This window comes from Homarus americanus, unplaced genomic scaffold (assembly GCF_018991925.1).
Source record: "Homarus americanus isolate GMGI-L3 unplaced genomic scaffold, GMGI_Hamer_2.0 scaffold23578, whole genome shotgun sequence".
Classification (NCBI taxonomy): domain Eukaryota; kingdom Metazoa; phylum Arthropoda; class Malacostraca; order Decapoda; family Nephropidae; genus Homarus; species Homarus americanus.
Genome location: NW_024733231.1, coordinates 7,354,307 through 7,369,356, shown reverse-complemented (window position 1 = coordinate 7,369,356; position 15,050 = coordinate 7,354,307). Strand labels below are relative to the sequence as shown.

The 15,050-nt window shown below is 48.8% G+C and overlaps 1 protein-coding gene across 1 annotated transcript; it reads right to left on the bottom strand.

Moving 5' to 3' along the window:
* Positions 1–9,550: 9,550 nt before the first annotated feature.
* Positions 9,551–11,563, bottom strand: LOC121869496 (serine-aspartate repeat-containing protein I-like). Its single transcript, XM_042370851.1, has 3 exons — positions 10,737–11,563; positions 10,253–10,532; positions 9,551–9,679 (listed from the first exon to the last, which is right to left on the bottom strand). Exons 1-3 carry the CDS (start codon positions 11,561–11,563, stop codon positions 9,551–9,553), a joined length of 1,236 nt encoding a protein of 411 aa, XP_042226785.1.
* Between the last annotated feature and the right edge of the window lie 3,487 nt (positions 11,564–15,050).

Below are 15,050 nucleotides of genomic sequence, written 5' to 3'. Positions count from 1 at the left end.
ATGCCATGACAGCCCTGTGATAACCAAGGCTCACAGCTGATAAGTCACTCCCTCAAACACAAAACATCGCTACCCTCCAAATAATTGAAACCCTTAGGCCAGAACACGACAATGCCAACACACACACACTACTATTACTACTACTACACACACTACTATTACTACACACACAGACACACCACTATTAATAATACTAACACCAATATTACTACTACCACACACACTACACACACACACACACACACACCACACACACACACACACACACACACACACACTACTTTACCACACACACACACACACTACTATTACTACTACACACACACACACACCTTTTTCCCACCCTTGTGTGTACCGTGCCACACACACACACACACACACACTGGGGTATCTGTCCATTAGCCTCTAGATGCCTGAGTCAGTTAACAAAGTCAGCAGGTGAGTGTCTGTCAAGTTGTAGAGGCAGCAGGTGGGTTTCTCAGTCACATTAACGAGTAAGTAAGTTAGCTGTAAGTGGGTACCTGTCAGCTAAGAGTCAACAGCAAGTGGGTGTCTGTCGGATAGGATTATAGTCAGCAACATATGGGTGAGGCCGGAAGCTCTCTATCAATTAAAATGCTCGCCATTACGAACACAATGGCGACCGGATCTACCTGTTCCTGGCAGAGAGATAGAGAGAGAGAGAGAGGGGGCTAGAACCACAACACGTAAAATAATGATAAACTCGGAAAACAAAACAAAATAAAAATAAATATATACAGTACCTGCGTGGGTCTCAGTACACAGAATTACGTAGTGATGTCTGTTATGTCCGCTACAGTACTGATCAGACACGTTACCTTACTGTACCAGATGATTCCTAAAGCTACCTCAGGGGTTGGGTTGGGTTATAGCATTAAGGTGTTTAATCATTGGGTGAAATAAGCTTGGGTGCCTAAACATCACGTGTACCGCATCTAATTATGTCGTTAGGTAATTACTAAGACTCCGTGAGTAATGGAACACAAAACAAGTGCTTCTCTTTTCTCCCTCGAGCACCCGGTATCAGCATGTGGCAACGAACAGTCTATCAAGATTCGGATGCCTGCGTATCTAATGTACCGTAACTTTTCCTTGGCTAGGTTCACCCAATCAGCACGGCGCTCATTTCTGCACCATATAGAGGAAATATTAAGAAATCTAAAGATGTACAGAGATAATATTCGCGTTACACTTACCGTACCTCATGTTCTGAAACTCCTGACGAAGAGGTAAAGTTCCCCGTTCAGCCTCAAGTTACTTAACCAAATTCTCCATTATGGGTTTCAGAACATAACGCTAAGGGGATGTAACACGTCATAGAAAACTGTATTAATGTACTGTATATTTTAACAAATTCGTTCGAAAATTATTCACGTAGAACCGAACACAAGTGGTTTAAGAGCACCGTGCTGTGAAGGACGAATTATATATGTAACCTTAAAATGTTACAGCCTTGGCAACAACAAAAACAGGAGCCGCTTAGGAATGTTTTTATCTCGTGACACTACAGGCGGCAGGACTCACGGGGGGGACCGTCGTTGTATACCTGCACATCACCTCTCTACTGTCACACAGTTGGTACAGTACCTAATTTCGTAAAATCCTTTGTAAACAGGCGGACTAGATGCTGACACACACACACACACACTACACATCTCTCTCAGGCAGAAAGATAAATATTAAGAGAACAAATAGTCTTGAACAATTGCCTGAACTGTATATTATGTCACAATTACCTCACAGCATCTCACCATCATTGTGTTAATTTCTTAACACTGATAAACTTAAGACTTGCTTCCCCCCCCCCCAAATACTGTACTCTCCTTAACAGTTCTGCAGAAGGTTCCTTAAGTTCAAAAATGCGTAAAACTTTAACTTGTTTCACCAGTACAATAAAATTATTCGTTTCCATAATCATCTTTAGTTCCTGAACAGCTTAGCAGAAAGTTCCTTAATATGGAAAACTTTACACTGGCTCCCGCGTGTACTTATCTCCACTGACCTCTGACTTACCTTCAACACCAATAATAACTTGTTTACGTCATACAAACAAGGAATACAGAACACTCACCGATGATGACCTGACTCGAAGTGTTGCTCCAGACAGCGACTGACGCTGCTATCATTCTGGAAGTTTATTCTTGCTGGTGTGTCGTCCGTGCTGTACTCCGCGTTGCCTTGGGCACCTAGCGTCTGGCTGCCAAGGTCTCTGGGGTGGATGGGTGTCAGCATGTGGAGTGAGTTGTACGAGGCGTGGGTTGGCGTCACCATATTGAGGGGTGGCTGGGCAGGGACGCCGAGTTCGGACGCCACCGAATTATTGTTAAGGCCGTCGTGGTTGACACTTGTGTCGTCCCAGGAGATGTTGACATCTGCGGCATGGTGCTGCAGCCACCGGGTGAGGACCTCATGGTAGGTCGACAGGTCCAGCTGGTGGTCATCGCCATCCACACACAGAGCATCTCTCAAAGAGTCTATCAACCACCTGTCAAGAGTCAAATGTTTGTAAACACCTCCCTCATTCGTTGCAACTCTTTCAACTAACATATACATTTTTAAGCGTCATATACCATTGTAATACTGTACAGAAAAATACAACACAGCATTTTTTATCACGGTTGTAATTCTGAAATGTTATATGGGTCTAACACAACATAACATATAGCACAGAATAACAAAGCACCTGGGTTGTAATTCTGAGAGAGTGAGGGTCAACCGGGAGGCGAGGAGGGCCGCGGGTACGTGTCCAAGGCCTTCAGTGTCACAAGCCTGGAAAATCGCATCCACCAGGTCCTCCTCTGCTGGTGGTGATGACGTTGGAGGCTGCGGTGACTGTGGCGGCTGCGCCCGAGATGAACCGGATCTAAGCGAGGCTGCAAGAACAATAAGTTCACTTAATATTCCACCATACAATCGGTCAAATAATTACCACACCACCACACTCCTCCATCATAGACGGCCATTCACTCATCATCCGGTGTTGTGGTAGTGAGGAAATGTTGGGTGTCAGGTTAAAGTAGTGAAGAAAAAAAAATCTTTATAAGTTACGGTAATTATGTTAATGGGAGGTGATGTAGAAATGGCGAAGGGGGTCAAATAAGGTTGGGTGGTAATAACAATGGTGAGTGTTTGAGGTAGTTCGTGTAGGGTGAAGGTATACAATGGAATAACACCATATAAACTTTCCTTTATGGCCACACACACACACGTTCAACCATGTGTGTGTGTATGTGTGTACATTACTTTACGGTTATAATCTTAACCACAACTACCACCACTATATACCCGGACACAACCCCCGTAAACCATTCACCACCCCTCTCTCCCTACCACCATCTTGAATACCAATAGGTTAAACACAGATATAAAACCATCCATTCAAAAAATAAACCACGGGGAAATATTACATACGGTTTAATGATAAAAAATAATCCTTAAGCGGCAGGTAGTGATGACGTGGGTGTGTGTGTGTGTGTGTGTGTTTCCAGCGGCGAGAAAGCTTCAATGTTACCCACCGCCTCTTTTTAACCCCCAGTGCACCCGTGACGAAATTGTTGGTGGAAATTTGCAGGAACGCGCTACTCAGATCATCAGTGCCACTCAGATCATCGGTGCCACTCCAGATCATCGGTGCCACTCAGATCGTCAGTGCCACTCAGATCATCGGTGCCAATCAGATCATCGGTGCCAATCAGATCGTCGGTGCCACTCAGATCATAAATGCCACTCACAGATCATCAGTGCCAATCAGAACACTCAAGGTAATCCCAATATTGACAAACCTGAAATACCACCTTGTGAGTTTTGCTGCTTGAATATTTAAAGCGCAGGAGTATTGGCTTCGCTGTGCGTGTGTGTGCGTGTGTGTGTGTGTGTGTGTGTGTGTGTGTGTGTGAATGACAAATAAACTTAGATACTAGGAATAAACTGCCTTCACTGTAGGTTTAATTCTGTTTAAATGCATTTTCACGTAACGATCCTAAACTCTTAATCCAAGGTCAAAGATTCACAAAGCTTCGATATCTGAATAATTTTGAACGCCTTAACTGTAGATACACAAAATGAAGGAAAATTTGATACTTTAGTCATATAATCAGGAATGGTGGAAGGGGTGGGTGGGGGGGACTGGTAGATAATGATAGGAGAAATGGGATGGTGGACGGGCCAGGGAATATTAGACCCTGGGAGAATTATAGTACAGACAGCCCGAACACGTTTGGATGGGGGGAAGACCATATGGGTGAAAATAAACTGATGACAGAGCAATGTTTTGATTAACTATGACTAACAACTCCAGGCTTACGATACACACCTATCTACTGTACTGTCATCTCTTCACACACATACACAGTCCTTCACACACACACACACACATGTCCTACAGCTGCCTTAACCTCTATACCACACCTTTATTACTCACCTGACCACACCATGGAGCGCCAGCCACACTCGCCACCACCATCATCAACACATCATCTCCACCAAAACTCCTCGGAATGACATCAAAAAATATTCCTGTCAAAATTTGTAGGAATAACACAGACTATTGGCAGTGTTTAGTCAGTCTAATGCACGGGGATACCTGACCTTACTGACTAACTTGACTGACCGACTGACTGATATATGTGTTACGGGTGTGAGGTATTTCCATTGTATTTACTGCGATAAATTTGATTTTTCTACTCGATTAATAAATACATCGATTCACTATACACTTCACTCTACATTCTACACAGCAGGTATTGTAGTTCACTGTAGACTAGATTGGTTTACTGTAGTAGGTATTGTAGTTCACTCTAGATTGGTACACTGTAGTAGTAGATATTGTAGCTCAATTTACGTTCACTAGAGAAAAGATTCACTCTAATTCAGCCATGGCGATTCAGACATCAACATCACAAGCGGTTAAAAATGAGAGAGAGAGAGAATTTTCAACAAGGCACGTAGTTTAGAGAGAGATATTCACAAGAGCGTTGGTTCACTCTCCCGTAAGTACAGACGCGAGAACTATACTACCAGCCTCTGGACCTGACAGAGGGCAACTCTCCACCCGTCGGCCCACTCAACTTTCACTCTCGCCAAGCACCGCCGCCTCCTCCTCCACCCATATCTCCAGCATCGCCTCCTCCTCCTCCACCCATATCTCCCGCCTCCTCCTCCTCCCTCCATCTCCAGCATCGCCTCCTCCTCCACCCATATCTCCAGCACCGCCTCCTCCTCCACCCATCTCCACACCGCCCCCTCTCCAGCACCACCTCCTCCTCCACCCATATCACCCACCTCCTCCACCCAATCTGCTGCCTCTTTCTCCACCCATATCCCACTCCTCTTTTCTCCACCCATATCACCAGCACCACTTCCTCCTCCTCTTCCTCCACCCATATCTCCAGCACCTCCTCCTCCACCCATATCTCCAGCATCGTCTCCTCCTCCTCCACCCATATCTCCAGCATCGCCTCCTCCTCCACCCACATCTCAGCACCGCCTCCTCCTCCACCCATCATCTCCAGCACCGCCTTCTCCTCCACCCACATCTCAGCACCTTCTCTTCCACCCATATCTCCAGCACCGCCTCCTCCTCCACCCATCTCCTCCCCTTCTCCTCCACCATCATCTCCAGCACCGCCTTCTCCTCCACCCATATCTCTCCATCTCCAGCACCGCCTTCTCCTCCACCCATATCTCCAGCCTCCTCCACCGCCTCCTCCTCCACCCATCACCTCCACCGCCTTCTCCTCCCACCCATCTCCAGCACCTTCTCCTCCACCCATATCTCCAGCACTGCCTCCTCCTCCACCCATCCTCCTCACACCTTCTCCTCCACCCATATCTCCAGCACCTTCTCCTCCTATCTCCCAGCACCGCCTCCCTCCACCCATATCTCCAGCATCGCCTCCTCACCCTTATCTCCAGCATCGCCTCCTCCTCCACCCATCATCTCCAGCACCGCCTCCTCCTCCACCCATATCTCCACCCCTCCTCCTCCACCCATCATCTCCCACCGCCTCCTCCTCCACCCATCATCTCCCAGCACCGCCTCCTCCTCCACCCACATCTCCCTTCCTGCCTCCTCCTCCACCCATATCTCCCTTCCCGCCTCCTCCTCCCATCATCTCCAGCACCGCCTCCTCCTCCACCCATATCTCCAGCACCGCCTTCTCCTCCACCCATATCTCCAGCCTCCTCCTCCCAGCACCCCTCCTCCACCCATTATCTCCAGCACCGCCTCCTCCACCCACCCAGCATCCTCCCACTCCTCCTCCCCCACCATCTCCTATCTCACCCGCCTCCTTCACCCACCCATATCTCCAGCATCACCCTCTCTCCCCACCCATATCTCCAGCACCGCCTCCTTTCACCCATATCTCCAGCCTCCTTCTCCTCCACCACAACCCACACCCTCGTCCACCCCAACAAGAAGACAGCCCATCAATCACCATATACCAGAACACATAACACATGATCCCCCGTATTCCCGTGTAAGACGTAACCCCAAATTGACGATATACCAACACGAGCACACGGCACTTACACATCGATGACCCAGGTATCACATAAAACGGATTGCTATTCGCGTATACGGTGACGCCCGAATTAGCCACACGGATAAACATGGAATCGCCCCGTCCATCACCAGCTATCAAACGGTAGATCGTGTTCGCGTGCACCGAGACACTCAATCAGGTGAATAAACCCAGCGTGGAGTTTTTCCTTCGATCTGAGATGTTTTAAATAAATTACACCGGACTGCAGAAATATATTCACTCTTATACCATCGACTGAATGTTGAGTATGAACTGATTTTTAATAATGGAAGCCCCTCGAAATCGAGGATGGCCGGCCCAAGGGCCATCTAGGCGTGAATTTGTTAAGGTATAGAAGCTGTCGCCAACACAACAACCACACCCTAAGTTAACGAGCTGCATGACCCAGTCTCAAGTAATAGTCCGAGAAGACTGGACAGCTCGCCAACTGCACTGGCTAACCATTACCAGAATACGATCCACAAATCGATTAACATCCAGGTTCACAATTACTGCTGGGTAGACAGAGGCAAATGGCGTAAAGAAACTTGCCCATAGTTTCGCCCTGCCCTAAGATCGAACTCGGGTTTGCTCGCTTGCGAGGCGAGGATGCTGACCATTACATACATACATGAACACAATATGAACAGTTTTCCCCCACTCATTAGAATTAAACTTGAACACATGAATACAAACCCAGTCCCTTGAACTGAACTTGGAAAGGCTTATCCCCAGTCACCATTAACACTCGGCCTATACCACTCAAGGTCATCCACTCCATCAACAGGTGATCCCACTCCCATCAACAGGTGACCCCACTCCCTCAACAGGTCATCCCACTCCCTCAACAGGTCATCCCACTCCCTCAACAGGTCATCCCACTCCCAACAACAGGTGACCCCACTCCCAACAACAGGTGACCCCACTGCCATCAACAGGTCACCCCACTCACCTCTTTTCAGCACATGGGGCGAAAGACTGGCCCAGGTGCTGAAGTCGCTTTCACCAATCGCCTGCAGTACCTCTTCCTGCCCACAGCTGAAGATGGCTGCCCCTTCCTGGCTATCACCCACCTGAAGTACATGGTTGATGGTTAGTACTGACAGCCACGCCCTTAGTCTGGTTACATTTTGTATATTTTAAACAGAGGAGAGGAGAGGTGGAGAGGAGGGGAAGGGGTAAGAGAGGAGATGCATAATTTCACCATAGAAGGTACACAAGACCAAGTTAATCACCAGTTACTTACCCCATATGGAAGGGAATGCAGCCCAGGATCACACACGTCGTCAGGAGCCCCCGGGCAACAGGCGTCGTAAGCATCAAGATCAAGCAGGTCTTCAGTCACCCCAACACTCACAATGACCTTCTCTGACGACGACGAGGGAGAATTCAGACGACCGTGTGAAGAGCTTACCGCAGGAGTAACATTTGAATTCTTCGTTATTTCTATCTGGTCTTTAGTCTGTAGTTCCTTTGTGGCATCTCCTGTTTCCTTTGCCACTCGTAATTCTTGTGTCGCCTGTATACCAGTGTTGTCATCACCTGTTGAGCTGTGTTTTAAACGGTCAACCACGGTCATATCGTAAGGTCGACTTGCCTCCGTTGATGATCCCGCCGAATCATCATCCAGTGAAGCTGTACTTGAACAACTACTCTCATCGTCTTTACCTCTCGGGTATTCTCCCCCGAAAAGCCAACACAGTTCTCGTATAATATCTCCAGCAGAGTCAGACTCTTCTTCTGGGCTTTCGGACCCTCGAGAAATAACACCCAAGAACTGGTCCTCCTCATCATTTACTATAGATATGGACTCACGATCAGGACTATCTAGATGTAAGTCACTTTCCTCTCTGTTGATGACAGTACTTGTTGTACCATCACTAGTTCCTCCTGTTTGTATCTCGTGCCCTGCTGTGCGGGATCCTTCTGTGCTACTGCACATTTCCTGGTTAGTAGTAGCGGCAGGCTGGTGTGTTCCTTGGTTAACAGTAGCGGCAGGGTGGTGTGTTCCTTGGCTAGTAGTAGCGGCAGGCTGGTGTGTTCCTTGGCAAACAGTAGTGGCAGGCTGGTGTGTTTCTTGGCTAGTAATAGCAGCAGGCTGGTGTGTTCCTTGGTTAACAGTAGCGGCAGGCTGGCGTGATCCTTGGTTAACAGTAGTGGCAGGCTGGTGTGTTTCTTGGCTAGTAATAGCGGCAGGCTGGTGTGTTCCTTGGCCAACAGTAGTGGCAAGCTGGTGTGTTCCTTTGTCAACAGTAGTGACAAGCTGGTGTGTTCCTTGGTTAACAGTAGTGGCAAGCTGGTGTGTTCCTTGGTCAACAGTAGTGGCAAGCTGGTGTGTTCCTTTGTCAACAGTAAGTGGCAAGCTGGTGTGTTCCTTGGCCAACAGTAGTGGCTGGTGTATTCCTTGGTCAACAGTAGTGTTGGTGTGTTCTCCAACAGTAGTGGCAAGCTGGTGTGTTCCTTGGCCAACAGTAGTGGCAGACTGGTGTGTTCCTTGGTCAACAGTAGCGGCAGGCTGGTGTGTTCCTTGGTAACAGTAGTGGCAGGTTGGAGTGTTCCTTGGGTAACAGTAGTGGCAGGCTGGAGTGTTCCTTGGGTAACAGTAGTGGCAGGCTGGAGTGTTCCTTGGGTAACAGTAGTGGCAGGCTGGAGTGTTCCTTGGGTAACAGTAGTGGCAGGCTGGAGTGTTCCTTGGGTAACAGTGCAGGCTGGAGTGTTCCTTGGGTAACAGTAGTGGCAGGCTGGAGTGTTTCCTTGGGTAACAGTAGTGGCAGGCTGCCTCCTGCCTCCTCTGTGGTCACTGCTCCTCTGTGGCCTCCGACTCCTCCTCTGTGGCCTCATGTGGCCTCCTGCCCTCTGTGGTCACTGCCTCCTCTGTGGCCTCCTCTCTGACTCCTCCTCTGTGGCCTCCGCTCCTCTGTGGTCACTGCCTCCTCTGTGGTCACTGCCTCCTCTGGTGGGCCTCTGGTGGTCACTGCCTCCTCCTGTGGTCTCCTCCTCTGTGGTCACTGCCTCTCTGTGGCCTCCGCTCTCTGTCCACTGTGGTCACTCTCCTCTGTGGCCTCCGGCTCCTCTTCAGTCTCTGTGGTCACTGCCTCCTCTGTGGCCTCTCCGGCCTCCTGCTCCTGGCTCCTCTGTGGCCTCCGGCCTCCTCTGTGTCACTGCCTCCTCTGTGGTCTGCTCCTCTGTCACTGCCTCCTCTGTGGTCCTGCCTCCTCTGTAGTCACTGCCTCCTCTCCTGGCTCCTCCTCCGCTCCTCCTGTGGTCACTGCTCTCCCTCCAGCTCCTCTGTGGCCTCCGGCCCTCTGTGGTCACTGCCTCCTCCTGTGCCTCCGGCTCCTCTGTAGGGCCTCCGGCTCCTCTGTGGTCACTGCCTCCTCTGTGGTCCTCTGTGGCCTCCGGCTCCTCTGTGTCACTGCCTCCTCCAGTCTCTGTGAGCTCCTCTGTGGCCTCCCTGGCTCCTCTCTGTGGCCTCCGCCCTCCTCCTCACTCCCTCTGTGCCTCCTCTGTGGTCACTGCCTCCTCCACTGCCTCCTGCCTCCTCTGTGGTCACTGCCTCCTCTGTGGCCTCCCCCCTCCTCCTGCTCTGTGGTCACTGCCTCCTCTGTGGCCTCCGCTCCTCTGTGGCCTCCGGCCTCCTGTGGTCACTGCCTCCTCTGTCTGCCTCTCAGGCTCCTCTCTGTGGCCTCCGGCTCCCCTGTGATCACTGCCTCCTCTGTGTCACTGCCTCCTCTGGTCGCTTCCTTCCTCTGTGGCCTCCGGCTCCTCTGTGTCAATGCCTCCTCCGGCCCTCTGTGGTCACTGCCTCCTCCGGCTCCCTCTGCCACTGCCTCCGGCTCCTCTGTGGTCACTGCCTCCGTAGTCACTGCCTCCTCTGTGGTCACTGCCTCCTCTGTGGTCTCCGGCTCCTCTGTGATCACTGCCTCCGGCTCCTCTGTGGTCACTGCCTCCTCTGTGGCCTCCGGCTCCTCTGTGGTCACTGCCTCTCTGTGCCTCCGGCTCTCTGTGATCACTACTGCCTCCCTCTGTGGCCTCCAGCTCCTGTGGTCACTTCCTCCTCTGTGGCCTCCTCTCTGTGGTCACTGCCTCCAGCTCCTCTGTAGGTCACTGCCTCCCTCTGTGGCATCCTGCTCCTCTGTGGTCACTGCCTCCAGCTCCTCTGTGGTCACTGCCTCCAGCTCCTCTGGTCACTGCTCTCCTCTGGCATCCTGCTCCTCTGTGGTCACTGCCTCCAGCTCCTCTGTGGTCACTGCCTCCTCTGTGGCCTCCAGCTCCTCCCTGTCCTCACTTCTCCTCTCTGTGGCATCCTGCTCCTCTGTGGTCACTGCCTCCCCTGAGGTCACTGGCTCTTCAGTGGCCTCCGGCTCCTCTGTGGTCACTGCCTCCTCTGTAGCCTCCGGCTCCTCTGTGGTCACTGCCTCCTTTGTGGTCACTGCCTCCTCTGTAACCTCCGGCTCCTCTGTGGTCACTGCCTCCTCTGTGGTTACTGCCTCCTCTGTGGCCTCCGGCTCCTCTGTGGTCACTGGCTCCTGTGGGGCCACTGCCTTTCTCACTTGTAATTCTGTTGTTACTTGAGTATCGCAGAATAGTTGTGAGCTTTCTTCAGTAGATGGCAAGTTTGTTGAGCTGTGTTTTAAACGGTCAACCACGGTCATATCGTAAGGTCGACTTGCCTCCGTTGATGATCCCGCCGAATCATCATCCAGTGATGCTGTACTTGAACAACTACTCTCATCGTCTTTACCTCTCGGGTATTCTCGCCCGAAAAGCCAACACAGTTCTCGTATAATATCTCCAGCAGAGTCAGACTCTTCTTCTGGGCTTTCGGACCCTCGAGAAATAACACCCAAGAACTGGTCCTCCTCATCATTTACTATAGATATGGACTCACGATCAGGACTATCTAGATGTAAGTCACTTTCCTCTCTGTTGATGACAGTACTTGTTGTACCATCACTAGTTCCTCCTGTTTGTATCTCGTGCCCTGCTGTGCGGGATCCTTCTGTGCTACTGCACATTTCCTGGTTAGTAGTAGCGGCAGGCTGGTGTGTTCCTTGGTTAACAGTAGCGGCAGGGTGGTGTGTTCCTTGGCTAGTAGTAGCGGCAGGCTGGTGTGTTCCTTGGCAAACAGTGGCAGGCTGGTGTGTTTCTTGGCTAGTAATAGCAGCAGGCTGGTGTGTTCTAACAGTAGCAGCAGGCTGGTGTGTTAGTTAAGGCTGGCGTGATCCTTGGTTAACAGTAGTGACAGGCTGGTGTGTTCCTTGGTTAACAGTAGCGGCAGGCTGGTGTGTTCCTTGGCTACTAGTAGCGACAGGCTGGTGTGTTCCTTGGTTAACAGTAGTGGCAGGCTGGTGTGTTTCTTGGCTAATAATAGCGGCAGGCTGGTGTGTTCCTTGGCCAACAGTAGTGGCAAGCTGGTGTGTGTCAACTTGTCAACAGTAGTGGCAAGCTGGTGTGTTCCTTGTGTTCAGCTGGTGTTTGTCAACAGTAGTGGCAAGCTGGTGTGTTCCTTGGCCAACAGTAGTGGCAAGCTGGTGTGTTCCTTGGTCAACAGTAGTGGCAAGCTGGTGTGTTCCTTGGTCAACAGTAGTGGCAAGCTGGTGTGTTCAGGTCAACAGTAGTGGCAAGCTGGTGTGTTCCTTTGTCAACAGTAGTGGCAAGCTGGTGTGTTCCTTGGCCAACAGTAGTGGCAGGCTGGTGTGTTTCTTGGCTAGTAATAGCGGCAGGCTGGTGTGTTCCTTGGCCAACAGTAGTGGCAAGCTGGTGTGTTCCTTTGTCAATAGTAGTGGCAAGCTGGTGTGTTCCTTGGTTAACAGTAGTGGCAAGCTGGTGTGTTCCTTGGTTAACAGTAGTGGCAAGCTGGTGTGTTCCTTTGTCAACAGTAGTGGCAAGCTGGTGTGTTCCTTGGTTAACAGTAGTGGCAAGCTGGTGTGTTCCTTGGCCAACAGTTGTGGCAAGCTGGTGTGTTCCTTTGTCAACAGTAGTGGCAAGCTGGTGTGTTCCTTGGCCAACAGTTGTGGCAAGCTGGTGTGTTCCTTGGCCAACAGTTGTGGCAAGCTGGTGTGTTCCTTGGCTGTGTGGTGTAGTGGGTTGTACACTCTCCCGGCCTAACGTGAGTATCTTTAGTTGTTGACCTTCAAAGGATGGGGTGGAGTCACTACCAAGCCAAGTGGAGTCACTTAGAATAACTTTACTCTCCTCTCGATGTGAGTATGACCCATCATTTTCACTTTGTGTATTATAAATAAAATTGTTATAACCGCTACCTTCTGTGCATGATGACGAGTCGTACGTGGGTTCTAGTCCTTTCTTTTCCTGGTCCCAGTTGTAACTTTCTATCCAGCTTTCTTCTACATTGACTAAAAGGCTTTCATCTTGGGATAAATTTAGTTTTCTCTTTAACTCACGTTTATCCTGATCGAGGAAGACATGTGGCACCTGGTCGTCATCTGGATTAGTTATACCCGTGTAATCCAGAACGCTATCATTAATATCCTCTAGGAGTGTGTCGTGTGAAGGAGAACTGTTTGTGCAACACTCAATAGGAACGTCTCTATCATAAACAGCGCTCTTCTTTATTTGATTATCGTCAGCGAAGGGCCTGTTAATAACTCGAACTTTGTTACATATGCAATTGCAACACATGTTACAGAATACAAGCGTACTGTTTCCACAATCCTGCCTACCACAGTAAAATGACTCGGACTTTTCCACCAAAGGTGACTTGTGTTCATCAGTCTTGTGCTCATCTTCAACATTACACGCTAAAATGTCAGTCTCTGAAACCGCTCCTCTCTCGCCATCCTCAGAGTCTGTAGCGTCAGTGTAATTTAGTATACTATCGCTAATATCTTCTAACAGGGTGAAACTATTATCGAGTGAACTGTCATTGATATCTCCAACAAGAGTGAAATTGTCATTGAGAACACTATCACCAATATCTTCTAAAAGAGTAAAATTATTACCAAGACCTTCGTCACCGAGTCTCGAATTCTGAGATGCAGTGTACATCGGTAAGGATGCTTGGCCCGCCTCTTGTTGTAAAGGTTTATTCCTCCACACTTCTGAAGTTTCACTGTCAGGGATCGAAAGCTGGGTGTCTTTAACGGGTACCAACGAGTACTCGTGAAGAATGCTGTCGTGGACGTCTACTGATGATGACTTATCCGAAAAAGTGGCACCTTCAAATTCACCTCTTTGCCTAGGAACACTGCCTACACTCATATCCACATCAGTCTGAACAGTTATTGTACAGCCTAGCTGTGAATCACCGGGAGTGTTGTCCATGCTACCAATGTGACCCTCTGTGGAAAAGTCTTCCCCTTCACCTTTCAAGCTACTGGTGTCTTCTACTTTAAATGAATCATTACTGCTAGGGGTAACCAGGAAAGTGCTAGAAATGGTACCTGGATACACGTTATCCAACCTAGAGTAAGTCGATAAAAAATCTATTTGACGAACTGTGTCATCGGTGAAGTCCGGTTGAGCCGAATCAGTTTGGTTTAATATTGTGGACGTCTGAACTGCCTCATCTTGGAAAGTAAAATCAGCAGACTGGTGTTCGACTGCAAATGTTGCATTATGAAATAGATTATGAAACTGAGTACCTGCATGATAATCATTGCAAGGTGTACTTGATACCAAGGGAAAGGTTTGATTCAATGCAAGATCAGAATCGCTATGACAGGTGGCATCTTCTTGTCCTGGTGCCTGGTAAGAGTCTTTATCAGTAGAAGTCAACTGGTCGTCAGAAGTGTGGAATCCAACCGGGACAGTCTCCCTCCAGCTTGAAGTATCATCCATCCTCGGCTCCTCTGCTGAATGAAGAAATTCTGAGTGATAAATATGAAAGATAAAACGTACAGGAATGAAGAAAAATAAATAAATAAATAAATAAATATATATATATATATATATATATATATATATATATATATATATATATATATATATATATATATATAAAATAATAATAATAAAATAAAATCAAATAAATACAAACTAAAACGCTTCAAAATCTATCATCTCATCTCGGACGCAAAGGCTACCCAGAAACCTACAAAACAAGAGGACGGAAAAGCAGACAGACAAACTAATTGCAAATCAAAACACATCCCCTCCTGCACACACATTGAATGTCTAAAATTGTACAGCCCGAATCAAGGGCAAGTTGCAGTAATGGGTAAATGTAGCTACTCATGTTGCCTTAATCCTTCTTCCACAACAGTACACCTTACTCAGCTTATTCCATATTGCTGAATACTATCTGCACAGCCTAGTTGAGGAATACCGCCCATAGCCTAGCCTCACCTGTAGGTTGTATACATACTGACACCTGTTGGATATTCGTAGCCTAGTCTATGTGTTCTCAAACGGTAGGTATTTACTCCCAGATGGGTAATTTGGAATATCCAGGCCAAAAGCCTTCGTGAAAAAGAAACTCAATTTGATTAAAGAAATCTCACTTCCATTGTAACGACCACGGTCGTACACGTCGTTGTAGTG